We start from the raw sequence: 16,811 nt of genomic DNA on the forward strand, positions 1-16,811 counted from the left end.
TCTTTCTCTCTCTCTCTCTCTCTCTCTCTCTCTCTCTCTCTCTCTCATCTTTTTCCTGTTTGATGCCAGGGATCGAACTCGGGCTCTAGCGCTATCGAACCACCGAGCCAAATCCCTGGCCTGGGTAGCTGTATTTAAGAGACTGATTATTTTGGTTTGCTGGTGTTTTGTGTTAGAGGAAAGCGGAAAATGTCTTCTCCAAAAATGCACCCTAGGATATTTAGGATTGAGGTTCCTCCTTGGGAACTTGCCTGAGGGATCTGTCCTTTATGCCTGGCTCCAGGTGAGCACCACCCCTCCCTGGGTGGGTCACCTGGAAAGGGTGTATTCACGGACTCTGGGTTTTCAGTAAAGGCACCAATAGGTTGTGTGAACTCACTGGAAGGCAGCCTTCCAAGAGAGCAAGCCCAGCTGGCCCACTGAACGGCGAGCCCCAGAACATCCCTGCAGAAGGAGACAGTGCAGTTGCTGGCTAAGGGGTGACTCTCCTGCTGCTATGCGTGTAGGCCTTGGGCATCTGTCCTCACACCGCTGCACAAGCTCATCCAACAAGACTGGCCACGCTTCCTCTCCATTGTAGTCGCTGAGGTCAAGATGCATTGTTCTGCTGAATGCAAGCACATTGCAGGCACTGCTGGTCTTTGTTAATCACTTATGTTTTGACTGATGCCGTAGCGTGCACCCAGGTGCACTCCAGGAAAATGCATAGTTGCTGACTGACGGCAGTTATGGTACCATTGTTCTTCTAAGAGTCGGTGAGAAACTGGAAAAAGGAGCCAGATTTTTCCCACTCACAGTCCCAACATGTACTGGGCAGAGTTTTATGTCGGGGATGCTCTGTACCTTTTCCTGTGCAACGTCAAATGAGTATCTATAAATAAGCTTAAAAGTTTGCCAGGGGTTTTTAGCTCAGTGGTTCCGTCGCCTGCCACACAAGCGCAAGGACCCGAGTTTGATCCCCGGAACCAAAAAAAAAAAAAAAAGCTTTGCAATTTAATAACGATCACAAGCGATCATCCAAAGAATTTCTGCCTCATTCTGTCGCGTCACATTGTGAAGAAGTCACTCCCGTTAACCATTCTTGTACAGTGAAATAACCCGTGTCTTGTGCATCCAACTTCCAGGCTAGGACAAGCATAGTTGTGTTTTCAGGTTCTACTCCGATGTCTCCGCAAAATTTCCCCATTGCTTCAGGACCCACAGTGTCCCGAGTCCTAGTCACAGAACCAGCCTAAGCGCTGCTTACTTGAGGAGGCTTCCTCCGCAGTCTTCCTTGTAGTTGGATTGTATTTTCCGTACACGCCGTCCTGTCTCCTCTTCTTGGCAGATCAATCATCCCCGAGAGAGGGCTTCTCTTTTCCCTCAGGGCATCACTTTATGAAGCAGACCAAAAACTGCAAGACCCGCAGCTTCCTGTTCGATGATGGTCTTGGCCGATGTCTTCCGTTGGATTTAGGTCATTAAAGGTGGAGTAGATCTTACGAGTATTTGCCAGTGTCGAGAGATGAGAGTTCAGCTGAGTTGGCAGCTGCTGCAGCCACACTCTCACCGCCCTGGCTCCTGCTCTTGCCTCTAGGTCCCCCGCACGGGCCCACCGCGCCCCTGCTGGAAGCCGAAGAGCCTCCGCCAACTCCTGGGGAGCCCCTTGGGTTAATGGAGTGGACGAGGGGAGGGAGTTTGTAGACTTGACCGGTGACTTTGCCAAATTCTTTTTTTTGCGCTGTAGTGCAGGCTGGGCTTGAGCTCGCGATGTAAGCCAGGCAAGCTTTGACCTTGTGGCCATCCTCCTGCCTCAGCCTCCAGAGTGCTGGGATGGCAGGTGTGTGCCCCCATGCCTGGCTCTGCCAATTCACGTAGGATGGGCCCCTGGTGAGGCACTGAGCAGTCCCTGACGAGGGTCAGGACAGCTTACCTAACGGCTGCAGTCATCTCAGCAGATGGACTCCAGTCTCAGTCGCTGTTTGTGCTGAGGGAACTCGGGAATCCGCCTACAGACAGCCAGAGTCTGAATCAGGGTGGCACAGGTCTCTGCGTGTGCGAAGCCGTTTGTCCAGGTTGGTGCAGGAGGATGGATGGTAACATTGCCTGAGCTTCTTTCTCTTCCACAAGTGTAGGTGCCTGAAGAAGGCCACCTGGACCTTTACTGCCTCCCACTCGCAGGCTGCAGCCGTTGCTCTCGGTCCTGGCAAGGAAGTGGGTGAGAGACGCATGGTTTGGTGCCGAGGAGGGACTGGCCTGTGTCTGCCCTATTTTTGGGGTACTCAGAATGGAACCTGGGTCTTGCTCATGCCGGGCAAGCATTTTGCCACTGAGCCACACCCTCAGCTCCAAGAATTTAATTAAGAGCAGTTTGAGGTTTATGGAACCATTAATCAGAAAATACAGAGTGGGCCTGGTCATGTGGCTCAGCGGTAGTGTCGTGGACGGAACTGGTAAATGACACATAGAGACACAGGACTGGGTGAAACAAAACAGCGGTTACTTTGCTAGCCAAGGATCGGCCCGCACCAAGAGCTGTGCCAAATGACCGACCCTGGACTGGGTGACAGTCTGCCTTTTATAAGAGTCCTACGGTCGGGACCTCATTTTAGGGGCTAAGACATTCCAGTTCCCACAGTTTCCATCACAGATTATGGTCACAAGACAGTTCAGTGGTAACTCAAATGTAGCATTTTCTTTCAGGATGTTTATCTTCAGCTATTTCAGCCCACAGGCGTGGAGGTCAGGGTTAGGAAAGCAGGACTGGTGACATTCCTTTCATTTTAGCACCTTTTAGTCTCATGGTTTACAGAAAGTTTCATGGCTCAAGTACTGTCATCTTAGTTTGAACATCTGGTCTCATCTTGGGATGCAGCTTAGCACCTCCGGCATCTGTTAATTTTAAGCTGGGCTATGTGCCTTTAAGCTTTAATGGGGAAACCTTGGGTGTTTTGTTAAACAAGCAGAACAAAGCAAAGTACAGAAGCAAAAGGCAGAGTTTATTCCATGTTTTTAAATCTTTTCTAAGTTTCAGGCTATTTACAGAAGTTCTCTTTATCAGTAGAGTGCCTGCTTAGCATGTGCAAGGACCTGCGTATAATCCCAGCACTGCAAAAACAACAGGAAATAAAGTAGAGCCAGGCACAGTGGCACACACCTGTAATCTCAGCAGTCTGGGAATCTCAGGATCTGTAATCTTAGTAAGCTGAGGCAGGAGGATCTCAAGTTCAAGCCCAGTCTGGACAAGTTAAAAACTTAGCAAAGACCTGTCTCAAAATAAAATAGAGCTAGGGATGTTGCTCAGCACCAGTGCCCTGGGTTTTAACCCTACTACTGCAAAAATAAAAATAAATTAAAAAAGTAACAAAAACATAGTGTTCCTACACCACATCTGTACAATTTGACCAATTAAAAAAAATCTAGTATTACTGTGCCATGTTTGTTAAAAATCAGCGAACCAATATTGATACATTGAGTGCGATTTTACATGAGGGCTGACTCTTACTGTTAGGTGTTCTGTGTGCTTTCTTTCCTGTTTAGTGACATATGTCCATTATATCCCCGTGATACAGAATAGTTTCCCCAATTCCTACAACTCTGTATTCTACTTTTTCCTTCTACCTTGAAAGCTCTGGCAGCGAGTGATCTTTTTATTGTCTCAGAGTCCTGTCTTTCTTTGTTGTTTTAGGACAGTGTCTCCCTATGCAGGGCAGGCTGGCCTTGAGCTGTGTACCAGTTCTACGTCTCAGCCTCTGGAGTGCGGGGATAGGAGGTGTGGGCCGCCGTGCCTGGCATCATAGTTTTGTCTTTTGAACAATGTCTGATGCTTGGAATCAGATTGTGTGTAACTTTTATAGATTGTCTTCTTTGATTTGATTTATTTATTGCCAGTACTGGGAGTTAAACCCAGGGCCTTGTTACATGCTAAATGTTCTACCACCAAACTACATTCCCAGCCCTACTATGCACCTTTTAAAAATTTTCTGAGGCACAGTCTTGCTGTGTAGGGCAAGCTGGCTGTCTTACTTTTTTTGTTGCTGAGACAAAATACCCGGCACTCAAAGTTATAGAAGGAAAGGTTTATTTTGGCTCATAGTTTGTCGAGGTTTCAGCTCCTGTCGGCTGGCTCCAAGGCAGTGCGGCACGGCAGAGGGGCGTCACAGAAAAACAGTTTATGCTGGGGAGAAGGCAGTAAAGCAGTGGAGCAGCAAGCGACAGATGGGTGACACTCACATCCAAGGTGGGCCTTCCCATTGTGCCAAACCGGTGAGCGGACCGATTTAGTCACCACACACCTTAATCCCAGCACCACACACTCCAGATCCAGCCACCTCTGACCGCATGAGGCTTGTGGGGGGCATCTAGACGGAAGCCATAACATTGGCCTTAGCCTCTCCGCTAGCCATTACAGGTGTGTGCCGACACTTCCATTTTAGTGTGTGCGTGAGGCTCTTCCTAGTCTTTTCATCTTTTGGCACAGGGGCTTGAACTGGGGACCTTGCCCTTGCGAGGCAAGCAGCAGAACCACTGAGTTAAATCCCTGGCCCCTCATTTCTTTTTATCCCTGAGCAAAATTTCATCACAGGCAGGTAGCAGAGATTGTGTATGCATCACTTATGAAGAATACTATGGCTAACTCTAAGTTTTGGCAGAGATAGCCAGGCATCGTGGTGCACACCGTAATCCCGGCACTTGGGAGGCTGAGGCAGGAAGATCATGAGTTTGAGGCTGGCCTGAACTATACATAATGAGACCCTGTCTTGAAAAACAACAAACAAGCAAGTTTTGGCAGTTATAACTGAAGTTTCTGCAGCCGTTCATGTTCAGGTTTTTGTGTGAACGTATGTCTCTTTCTTATTTGGTAAATGCCCAGGAGCATAGTTGTTTGTTTGATTGTATGGTGAGAATATATTTAGTAAGAAGCTAGCTGCCGGTCTTCCAAAAGACGAAGCCGTTTTCCGTTCCTTGTAGAAACAAAGGGAGCTTCTTAACCTCCACATCTTCAGCATCATTTAGTGCTCTCAGTGTGTTCAAGTTTAGCCATTTTACTAAGGATGTGCTGCTGTTTCATTCTTTTTCTTGCAATTCTCTAATGACATAAAATTTTAGCTACTTTTTATGTACCTATCTGCCATGTGTTTGGTGGGAGGATACTTGCTCAAATCTTAAGCTCATTTTTAATTTTCCCCTTTGTCCTATTGAGTTTTCGGAGTTTAATCTGGGCATGATGGCACATGCTGATGATCCTAGCGCTTGCGAGGCTGAGGCCGGAAAATCATTATGAGTTTGAAGCCAGCCTGGGCTACATAGTGTATTCGAGGCTTGCCTTAACTACATGGTGAGACCCTGTCAAAACAAAACAAAGCAACAGAAAGTTCCCTGAATGTTTTCCAGTGCCTGTCTTTGATTAAATAAATGTTTTGCAAGATTTTTTCACCCTTTTATTACCTCTTAGCATGTGTATTATATCCTTATTCTCTATATCTGGACTAAACTTTGGGTTAGAATCTACCTGCCTCTACAGGTGAACATAACAGTTATAAAAAAGTTATGAGCTGGACATGGTGGCACACGCCTGTCATCTCAGCATTCATGAGGCTGAGGCAGGAAGATCGCAGCAAGTTTGAGGCCAGCCTGAAGTATAAAAGGAGACTGTCTCAAAAAAAAAAAGCAGGGGCTGAGGATGTAGCTCAGTGGTGCTGCACCTGCCCAGCAAGCACAAGGTCCTGAGTTCTCTTCCTAGTACCAGCCAACCAACCAACAAACAAAAAAACCAACCAAAAAACAAAGAAATAACAATAACAAAAACAGGTTATACCTAATTATTCTGATAGCTTTCAGATCTTTTTATATCAAAACAAGCTGTCATCTTTATTTTTTTTTGCAGTTAGAGAACAGTAAGACTTCTAGTGACCATAATATAATCATGGAGTTCAGTTCTATGTGCTCTTAGTACTGAGAAATTTCTGAGCCAGTGATTGTGGACAGAGGTAAGAATCTGACAGCCGCATTCATTTACTGTAGACTGAATGTGTGGACCCCCAGAATCGTATACGAGCTTTTTCTGGACGGAACAGAAATCCTCTATGCTGTGCATCACCTGCCTCTGTAAACACATCTGGGTTGTTTCAGGATCCTGTGACCTTCGATGATGTGGTCGTGAACTTCACCCTGGATGAGTGGGACCTGCTGGATCAGTCCCAGAGGGAACTCTACCGAGAGGTTGTGGGGGAGATCTTTACGAGCTTGGCTTTTATAGGTAAGAAGACGTCCTCTCTTCCGTTAATTAGAGAACTTGTCTTTCCCCACCTCCAGTGCTGTGTCATGATTTGAAACGTGGGAAGGGAATACTTTGGTAAAGAAGTGGCACGGTGGCGGTCCATTGTGAATGTGTGGACCCTATTATGTTTTTTCCTCATTCTAATAATGATTTTTCTGGCCCTACATCACAGGGGAGAAATGGAACCAGAACATTGAAGACTGGTACAGAAATCAGGGGAGAAATTTAAGGTAATTTATAATGAAAAGAGAAAGCAGTGTCCCGCAAAAGAATATTAGTATGCCAGGAAAATATTAAAACAGTAGATCAGCTCACCTCCACATTTATCAAGAAAATTTCCACCAAGGCTGGGGATTTAGCTCAGTGGTTCCACTGCCTGTCTTAAAATTTTCCACTAAAAATATGTACTTAAATGTGACATAGATGTTCAGTGTTTGCAAAATAGGAAACATTTATTAGAGATTATGAATATAAATATTAGTATTTTAAATAAAATAGAAGGATTTAAGCCCTCTTTTTTTTTCTTTTTTTTGGTTTTTTGAGACAGGGTCTCACTATGTAGTTGAGACTGACCTGGAACTCACTATGCAGCCCAGGTTGGTCTCGAACTCACAGCGATCCTCCTGCCTCAGCCTCCCGAATGCTGGGATGGCAGGTGTGCGCCACCACACCCCACTCTATTTAAACCCTCTTACAGAGAGCTGACCATGGATTTTGAAACAACGCAGGCAGAGTAGAAAACCCATGCTCGACAGTCATCGCCTATACACTTTGTGGATCATCCCCTGGGATTAAAATGGCTTTTGGTTGAAAAGCAGGGATCTAGTATAGTGGTCTTCATAAGACAAAGCAAACCAGCTCTATGTCAGAGGAGAGAGCTGCAAGAACCTCAAAGTTGACGCAACAGTGATTGGATTCAGCTTCTTCTGAAACTGTCACCACCCTTCCATTTCTGACCTCTACTCAGGGCATAATCTCCACCCGTCAGTTTAGGCAGATACGTCCATGACTACACTTTACAGTTCTGCACTTGTTTAGCTGTGCTAGAAAAGACCAAATGCAAAACCTCCTAAATAATCTTTCCTATACCCTGTCTTTTCCTTTCTAAACAAATACTTACGGAATGAATGTTATAATTAATATGCATTATACTTTATTCATCCTATGTATAAATGTATACTGAATAAACAAAATCATGACAGTTTGTGAGATCAAACCTAGAACTACAAATGCAACTACTAAAGAGACTAGATATATAAAATGTATAAATAAATTATCTGAATTAACAAAAAAAGAAAAGAAAACCTGTCCTAGGGGCCAGGGATTTAGCTCAGTGGTTCTGCTGCCTGTCTTGCAAGCTCAAGGACCCGAGTTCAATCCCCCGTACCAAAAAGAAAACCTGCGCTTTCCCCAATAACAGTAAAAATGTAAGTTTAAACACATATTGATAAATATGAATTGTTAGTAAGCAAATTCTATGTTTTTCATTTCTTACAGCAGTCACATTGTAGAGAGCCTCTGTGAAAGAGACAAAGGTGGTCAGTGTGGAGAAACCTTCACCCGGATACCAGATCCGAATTGGAACCAGAAAAGCCTTCCTGAAGCGAAATCCCAGGAATGCCCTGTGTGTGGAATAGTCTTCGTGCCTCTGTCACCTTCATCTGACCCCATCACATCTCCCACGGGACAGGAATTAAATGAATATCAGGAATTGGAAGGGAAACCACATACATGTAGGCACTGTGAGAAAGCCTTGGGGTGTTACTGCCCTTTCCAGATGGATGATAGGAGTCACTCTGGAGAGAAGCCCTATAAATGCCAAGGACATGAAGAGGCCTTCCTTTCTGTCACCAGCCTGGGAGGATACGTGATAACTCATGCTGGAGGTGGACCACATAAGTGTTCTGTGTGTGGAAAAGGCTTGCAGTATCCCAGTTCACTTAGGATCCACGAAAGGATTCACACTGGAGAGAAGCCTTTTGAGTGTAACGAGTGTGGGAAAGCCTTCAGTTGTTTAGGTTCAGTTCGAAGACACCAAAGAACCCACACTGGAGAGAAACCCTATTCATGTAGGGAGTGTGGAAAAGCCTTCAGCTCTCTCTCGGGTCTTCAGGGACACACGATGAGGCACACTGGAGGTGGTCCTCACAAGTGTAAACAATGTGGGAAGGTCTTTAACTCCCCCAGTGCCCTGAAAAAACATGAAAGAACTCACACAGGAGAGAAGCCATATCCATGTAAGCATTGTGGGAAAGCCTTCATCTGCTCCACTTCAGTTCGAAAACATGAAAGAACTCACACGGGAGAGAAGCCCTATGAATGTAAGCAGTGTGGGAAGGCCTACATTTCTCTTTCGGGCCTGCAAGGACACATGATAAGGCACACAGGAGATGGGCCTTATAAGTGTAAATTTTGTAGGAAGGCCTTCGGGTCTCCCAGTGCAGTTCTGAGGCATGAAAGTGCACATGTTGTGTAGGATTCCCATGAAGGAAATACGGGAAAGCTTCTGTCTTCCAGGTGTTTTAAAGATATGTTTGAACATAATGGAGGCTGATCTGACAAATGTAGGGTATCTGAGGAAGCTGAAGAAATCTTATTTTAATTCAACTACAGAAAAAAAATCACACCGGAGAGAGACACTATGAATGTAAGAAATGTGGGAAAGTTTTGGAACATCAGAGTTTGTTTGGAATGCAGGAACTGGTAAAAAAAAAAAAATCCCTATGAGTAAAATTGAAATTTTGCCCAGTTCCTTTCGATTTTTTTTTTTTTTTTGTATTGGGGATCGAACTCAGGTCCTTGTGATTACAAGGCAGAACCACTGAGCTAAATCCCTGGCCCCTCCTTTTGATCTTATTAAGTTTTAATTTTTTTTTTTTCTTTTGGCACAGGGTCTCAGTAGGTAGTCCAGGCTGGCTTTGAACTCACTATGTAGCCCAGGCTAGCCTCAAATGGTGCTCCTCCTGCCTCAGCCTCCTGAGTGCTGGGATTACACCACATCTGACTGCCCCCGAATCTGGCTTCCCAGTTCCTTTTGAAAAGGTAAAATCATGAAATCATGAACTATTTGGAAACAGCTGGCTCTTTTTTTTTTTTTTTTTTGGTACCAGGGATCAAACTCAGGTCCTTGTACTTGTGAGACAGTTGCAAGAACCACTGGGCTAAATCTCCAGCCCCCAGTCATGAAATATTTGGAAAACAGGGTCTCGCTATGTAGTTCAGGCTGGCCTTGAACTCACTGTGTAGCCCAGACTGGCTTCAAACTCACTGCAGTCCTCCTGCCTCAGCCTCCCAAGTGCTGGGATTACAGATTTGTATCACCATGCCTGGCTCTGGTAGGGTAGTTTTGATTTTAGCATTCCAAGCATATCACACTCAAGGATGGGCCTCCATTAATTACATGCAGGCTTTGGGAGAAAGAGCTCCCATCTCTGGGTCTGATTGTCTTCCAGGTCAGAGGTGCAGCCCCCGGTATCTGGGGATGGGTGAGAAATAGTGAAGTTTGCACCTCAGGGAAGAAATCAGCGGAAGCAGAAGGCAGAGGGGGCTGGTGCTCTTGGCTACACAGTTTGCATGGGGTCTATACCTTGCTGAGCTGAGCCAGCAGCTACATGGGTAGTCTTATTCCAAGTGGTATGGACTTCTCCTTTTAACAAGTTTATAGAGATATTCTTATCAGTTCCTGATGTAAGCCTGGGCAAATCAGCAGGACCCTGTCTAAAAACAAAAAAATCAAGCTGGATGCGGTGTCACGTGCTTGTAAACCCAGCACTCTGGGAGGCTGAAGCAGGAGGATCATAAATCTGAGCCCAGACTGGGCAAGTAAATGACTGAGACCCTGTCTCAGAATAAAAGTATGAAACCAGAGGTCTGGGGTGTACCTCAGGGAGAAGGCCTGCGGTTCAGTCCCTAGTAGTGGGGGGAGAAACAGAGGCAGAGCGCAGCCCCATGGCAGAGAGCACTTGCCTCACCTCATGAGGCTCGGTGTTCAGTCCCTAGCACCGCAAGACTGAAGAACTTAACCTGATGTTTTATTTATTGTTTGCCACGGTAGATTAAAAACATTTTTTAAAGCTTATCGGTTCGTTTTAGGTGTAGAGAACAGTCATACCCATCACTGGGACCTCGTACCTTCCCAGGACAGGTCCTGGTTCTCATTTTCCCATCCCCTCCCCTCCCTGCAGCCCTCCCATCCCTCCCTGTGTACAAAGACTTTTCTCCTATGTTTTCCGCTCCCTCCCCTACCTTTCTCACCTGCCCTTTTCCTGTGGACCTTTCTTCCTATTTCACACTATCTGTTACACATTGTGACCCTAATTTACACCGTCGGAGGAACTGTTCGGTACGTACACGTGTGTCCTATTTCTCTCTCGAGTGTACCACCACAGAATAGTTTTTAAAAGCAGCCTTCTCCATGTATTAGCTAAGAGCTCCTTTTACCAGTTCTCTGGATTGAAAAAAGTAAATTTTTGCCACCTATGTGTGAAATTATCTCTTTATTACATATAAAACTGAATGACCACAAAGAGATGCAATAAAAAAAGAAATGAAAGCATAAGCAAAACTCCAACGTCTTGAAACCATCTAGCAATGAAGTCAGCTTTTTTGGGTTCATTATATTAATGAACTTTGATTTCTAAAATGTTATTGATTCTTTTTCTGTTTTATGAATATTGCTACTGATAAATTCAAGTTGCTCAATGCCGTTGATTACAAATAATTTATTTAATTTATTTTTGGTACCGGGGATCGAACTTGGGACCTTATGCTTTTGGGACAGGTGGTGGAACCACTGAGATAAATCCCTGGCCCGATTACAAATAATTTAGATGTGATTCAACTGCACAAAAACAGAAAATGACTTCAGTCTTTAGATAGGAGACAATTCTGAAACGCTAGTTTAAACATAGATGGCAGATGTACAGTGAGCCCTGAGAGTCTTCCTATTTAGAAGAAAACTCCAGAAGATCTCTGAACTCCTGGAAAGACATTTATAGAATTCCATTTTGCAAATTCTTATGTTTCTGTTGGGAAGAAATAACCCTTACAAAGAGAGCCAATAGTTTATTAAAACAAGGTCGTAAAATGTCAAAACAAGTTGGATGCGAATAAGGCTTTTCATTTTTAGAAGACTCCTTGGGGAGGGGGCAGTTGCAAGATACCTTTGATCACAAAGGGCCTGAGAATCAGAGTACTTTGGTTTCATCTTTGCTTCCATATCTGTGTTTAGTTTTACTGCTTCTATGGCAACTTGGGTGCAACAGAGTGGGATTATTTTGCACAAGTCATTAAGCACCTCTGGGCCAGTTCAAACCTCTTTTTACAAATTTATCTCATGTATTTGTCATAGTAATGGAAACCTAACTCAGTACCTCATTAATATGTATAACTCCTGTGACTTTATCAATTACAAATGTAAATTTAACAACAACAAAAAAACCCTTAAAAATGGAAACACTCCCAAAACTCATGAGATATGGCAGAGCCAGTCCTAAGGAGGAAGTTCACAACAAATGCCTCCATCCAAAAAGAAGAGAGAGCGGGGCGTGGTGGCGCCTGCCTGTAATCCCAGCACTTGGGAGGCTGAGGCAGGAGGATCTCTGTGAGTTCGAGACCAGCCTGGGCTACACAGTGAGTTCTAGGTCAGTCTCAACTACACAGTGAGACCCTGTCTCAAAAAACCAAAAAACAACCCCCCCCAAAAAAAAGAAGAGGAGAGGCAGCATGACTCAGTGGTGGTGTGTAAAACCTTGGGTTGATCCTCAGCATGGAAGGAAAGGAAAGGAAACATGGAAGGGAAGGAAAAAAGGAAGTGAAGGACGAAGAAAAAGAAAAAAGGGAGAAAAGAGGACAGGGAGGAAGATCCCAAGCCAGGACTGCACATCAAGATACCACAAAAAAGAGTGAGCTAAGCCCAGTGTTGAAGAAAGAATGAAATTAAAAAGGATCAGCACAGAAATAAATAAAGCAAGGACTAGAAAAGCAATGGAAAAGATGAACCAAACTCAGACTTAGGTTTTTCAAAAGAAAAAGACAAATCAACTACCTTTAGGTAGGCTAAGGGGGAAGAAAAACCCCTAGACTCAAATGAGCAAAATCAGAAATTAGACAGACTGTGCAACTGATCCCATAGAATACAAAAAGTATAAACTGCTATGACCATTATGTCAAAAAATTGGGTAACTTAGAAGAAATGGATACATTTAGAGAATCTTATCTACCAAGACTAAATCAGGAAGAATTAGAAAATCCTAACATACCACATTTTTTTTTGTTTTTGTTTTTGGTTTTTTTTGGAGACAGGGTCTCACCCTGTAGCCTAGGCTGGTCTCGAACATGGCAATCCTCCTGCCTCAGCCTCCTGAGTGCTGGGATTACAGGTGTGCACCACCATGCTCTGCTCTAACAAGAGCAAGGTAACAAGATTAAATCAGTAATAAAGTTTTCTACTGGCTGATGTGATGCTACACACCTATAACCCCAGCATGCTGGGATGCTGCGGCAGGACTGCAGTATCAAGGCAACTCAGTGACTTAGTAGAACCTGTTTTGTTTGTTTGTTTTTAAAGGTGGGAACACAGGTCAGTGCGAAGGTCCTGGGTTTAATTCCCAGTGCTACAGAAACAAAAACACTTTCCCCAGCAAAGCCCAGAAACTGATGGCTTCATTGCTGAGTTCAACCATTTTATGACCGTGGTCCCACAGGATTATAATGAAGCTGGCAAATCCCTATTGCCTGGTGACACTGCAGCCATCAATGTTACAGTACAACATATTACTAAGGTGTCTGTACTGTACTTCTCGTTCCTACTTACACAGAGTTTACTGTAAAACTGCATGCCCTGTCACACAGTCAGCGGCCTCTGACATCTCGTGTCGCCGAGTCTCTTGACTGCACCCTGAGGCCACGCTGAGCTGAGCATGGTGGCGCCTGTTGGTAAACCTGGCTACTCAGGAGCATGAGGCAGGAGGACTGCGAGTTCAAATTCAACCTGGGCAACTTAAGACACTGTCTTCAAATGTTCACATGATGATCAAACGGCCTAACATTCCTCAGAAAGTACCCACTTCCTTAAGTAATTTGTAATAGCAAACCTCAAATGTTTCCAAATAATTCTAACTCATTTTGTAAGGTCAGCATTCTGCTGATACCAAAAACAGGAAAGGCTATTTCAAAAAAGGAAGTACCGGACGAGTACTCCTGGTAAACCAGACATGGGGTCTGCCTCCCTTACCACGGCTCCAGTGTCCGAGTAGTGCCTCCCTCACCTCTGCCTTGCAGCTCACATGCTCATTAGATTATTGGTGGATTCTTCCCGGAAAATTTAGTCCTTGCCAGATTGGATGGCAAAGGTCCGTAATCCCAGCACTCAGGAGGCTGAGGCAGGAGGATTGCCACAAGTCCAAGGCCAGCCTGAATAACATAGCACGACCCTGTCTAAAAAAAAAAAAGTCTTACTCCATTTGTGCTGCTATAACAAAAACCCCAATTTCTCGCAGTTTTACCTGCTGGGATATCCAAGATCAAAGTGAAGGAAGGTTCAGTGTCTGGTAAGGATCCTTTCTCTGCTTTCAACTGGCAGCTTGAACACTTTATCCTTCATAGGGTGCTGTGTTGTCCCATGGCAGAAGGGTGAAGGGGCCTAGTTAGTTACCTTTTATAAGGCACTGGTCCCATCCATGAAGACAAAAAGCTCTTAACGAAAATCACTATGAAGCCTACCTCTCAATACTTTTGCATTAGGGATTAATTTCAACACTTAACACATTTAAATCCCAGCAAAAACATAAAAGAAACAGATTCTAAAAAATCTAGTTCATGACTGAGATAAAAGGATTGTAAGTCTGAGCCTCATCTGAGTAACTTAAATGACCTGGTAAGATACTGTCTCCAAATAAAAAAAAAAAGGGGGTTTAGGATGTAGCCTATTTTGATGGTTTGGGGTTCGATCCCTACAACAGGAGAAAGGGGGTTAAAAAAAAAGGTGGACTGTACATAAGAGGTAAGGATATATATTCAGTACCTTACACATAAGACTGATAGGAATACCCAAATTATTAACATGTCATTTTTTAACATTCCATTTACTCAAGAGAACAGTTTCAAAACTAAAGTTAAACCTATGTTCACATAAGAAATGTGCTTCAAGCTGCTTGTGGTGGCGCACGATGAAATCCCAGCACTTGGGAGGCCGAGGCAGGAGGATCACTGTGAGTTTGAGACCAGCCTGGGCTACACAGTGAGTTCCAGGTCAGTCTCAACTACATAGTGAAACCCTGTCTCAAAAAACCAAAAAAAAAAAGGAGAATAAAAAGAAATACACTTCAACCCACCCATCAATAAAAAAAAAAACTTTAAAATGTAAATTAAAAAATTTGTAGGGCCTGGAATTTAGCTCAGTAGTGCCACTGCCTGCCTCCCAAATGTAAGGTCCCAAGTTTGATCCCTGGTACAAAAATTTTTTTTGTAGGATTGGCAATTTATCTCAGTGGCAGAGCAATTGCCTAGCATGTGCAAGGCCCTAGGTTCAACCTAAACACAAGCAAATAAAACACACACATATATATATATATACATATCCATACACATTCACACCTTAACAAAAAACACTATCCTGTTAAACTTTACAGTATAGGGTTCTTACCTCTAGATCTTTGAGAAAGTTCTAAGTAGAAATACATAGTCTAGAGATGAACTTTAAGAATAAGTCACCAGGGGCTGGGGATTTAGCTCAGTGGTTCCGCTGCCTGCCTCACAGAGGCGAGGTCCCAAGTTCTATCCCGGCACCAAAAAAAAAAAAAAAAAAAAAAAAAAAAAAAAAAAAAAAAAAAAAAAGAAAGAAAGAATAAATCACTAATAATGACAATGTAATTTTTATGTTTCACGTAAGACTTCTAGAGCATTACACATGGTTTAATTTGCATTAGACTTTTCATATTTCCTATATTTCTTTTCAGTGGGAACATTCACATGTCTTAGAAATTATTATTTGTAGACTGAATCTAGGGGCTCACACATTCTAGGCCAGTGCCATACCACTGAGCTACATCCTCGCTTCTGAAACGGTCAAAACTAAAATTTTATGTTTTTTATATTTATATGGTTTCTATTTAGTACCCACTCTCACATTTTTTTTTTTTTGGTACTGGGGAATCATGCTTGGGTCCTTTTGCTTGCAAGGCAGGCAGCGGAACCATTGAGCTAAATCCCTGGCTCAGTCTCACATTTGTATAAGGATGTGGACAAGTAGAAACCCTTCCCACATATGTAAGTAATGCGTTCGTCCACTGAGTTTGAATGGAGTACAATACTGGGGAGGTTTACCGTATTGGCTATATTCATAGAGTTTCTGTCCAGTATTTTTTCTCCACCCATATTTGAAATTCACTGTAAAAAAATGCTTTTCTGCATTCCTGACATTCATAAAGTTCATAAAGCTGGGGATTCAGTGAAGTGGTGCCACCTGCCCCGGAAGTGCAAGGTCCCCAGTCCGATCCCTGGTACCGTGAAGCTCCTCTCCAGTGTGTATACCACCGCTCTGGACACTTAAAAAAAATAAGGCACATAGATATTCTTGACATTCATAAGACTTTTCCCTACTGTGATCTTTTATATATGTGGAAATCTGATGAAAAATAAAGATTTTTCCCATGTTTCACAGTCACTGCATTCTTTTCCAGTATGAGTCCTTTCGTGCCTTTGAAAGAACCTGGGTCAAATAAAGTTTTCCCCATTCTTTGTATTTGTAGTTTCTCTCGAGCATGTAGTCTCAGGTGTACATGAAATCTTGAGGGATCCCTGAAGTTTTACCACGCTGCTTTTATATATAGGGCTTCTCTCCAGCGGTTTTTTTGTATCTGGAATCAACTGGGAGGAATCAATGCTTTCCACTTTCTCCACATTTCTAAGGTGCGTCTCCATTGTGGTTTAGCAGAACTGAAACCATTGTACAAAAATGAAGACTTTCTGGAATTCCTTACATTCCTAGGCTTTTTCTCCTTTGTGAGTTCTTTCATGTCTACAAAGGGAACGGGGCCAGGAAAGGCCTGACTACATTTTTTATACTCATAGATCGGCTCTCCACTGATTCTTTTTACGAATTTTAAAGGAAAAAGCACAAATGAGAAACTTACCACATGCTTACATTTTTAGTGTCCTATTCCAGTGAGAGTGTTTGTTACATCTGTTTTTATTCCCAGTGAATCTTTTCATGCATTCGAAAATTGGGATGTTGGAAGGCTCTCCCACACTCTACATGCCTAGGGCTTCTCTCCAGTGTGAGGCCTTTCATGTGCTCAAAAGGTAGTGGGCCATTTGGAGGCTTTACCACAGCTTACATTCAAAAGGCCTCTCACCAGTGTGCTACCCCATGTCTTCTTAAGGTAAAGGGACAAATGAATGTTCCCCCACATTCCTTACACTCGTGGGGCTTCTCTCCGGTGTGCAGTCTCAGATGTACTGGAAACATTGAGCGCTAGCTGAAGGCTTTCCCACATTCCTCACATTTACAGGGATTCTGTCCAGGGTGAGTCTTTTGATGAATTTGAAAGGT

At 43.7% G+C, this 16,811-nt stretch overlaps 1 protein-coding gene and 1 pseudogene across 1 annotated transcript in view; one reads left to right on the forward strand and one right to left on the reverse strand.

The window, feature by feature from the left end:
- The window catches only part of LOC104869498 (zinc finger protein 14-like), a 10,659-nt gene extending 1,648 nt beyond the window's left edge, over positions 1-9,011 (forward strand). Inside the window, exons 4-6 of the mRNA XM_019209065.2 lie at positions 6,112-6,238; positions 6,432-6,489; positions 7,757-9,011. Coding sequence (XP_019064610.1) covers positions 6,112-6,238; positions 6,432-6,489; positions 7,757-8,735 — 1,164 coding nt within the window. The 3' untranslated portion in view covers positions 8,736-9,011. The remainder of the gene's footprint in view (positions 1-6,111; positions 6,239-6,431; positions 6,490-7,756) is intronic.
- Positions 1,004-1,783, reverse strand: LOC117284426 (annotated as a pseudogene).
- Positions 9,012-16,811: the final 7,800 nt, after the last annotated feature.

This window comes from Fukomys damarensis, unplaced genomic scaffold (assembly GCF_012274545.1).
Source record: "Fukomys damarensis isolate Sample0158 unplaced genomic scaffold, DMR_v1.0_HiC HiC_scaffold_37, whole genome shotgun sequence".
Taxonomy (NCBI): Eukaryota; Metazoa; Chordata; class Mammalia; order Rodentia; family Bathyergidae; genus Fukomys; species Fukomys damarensis.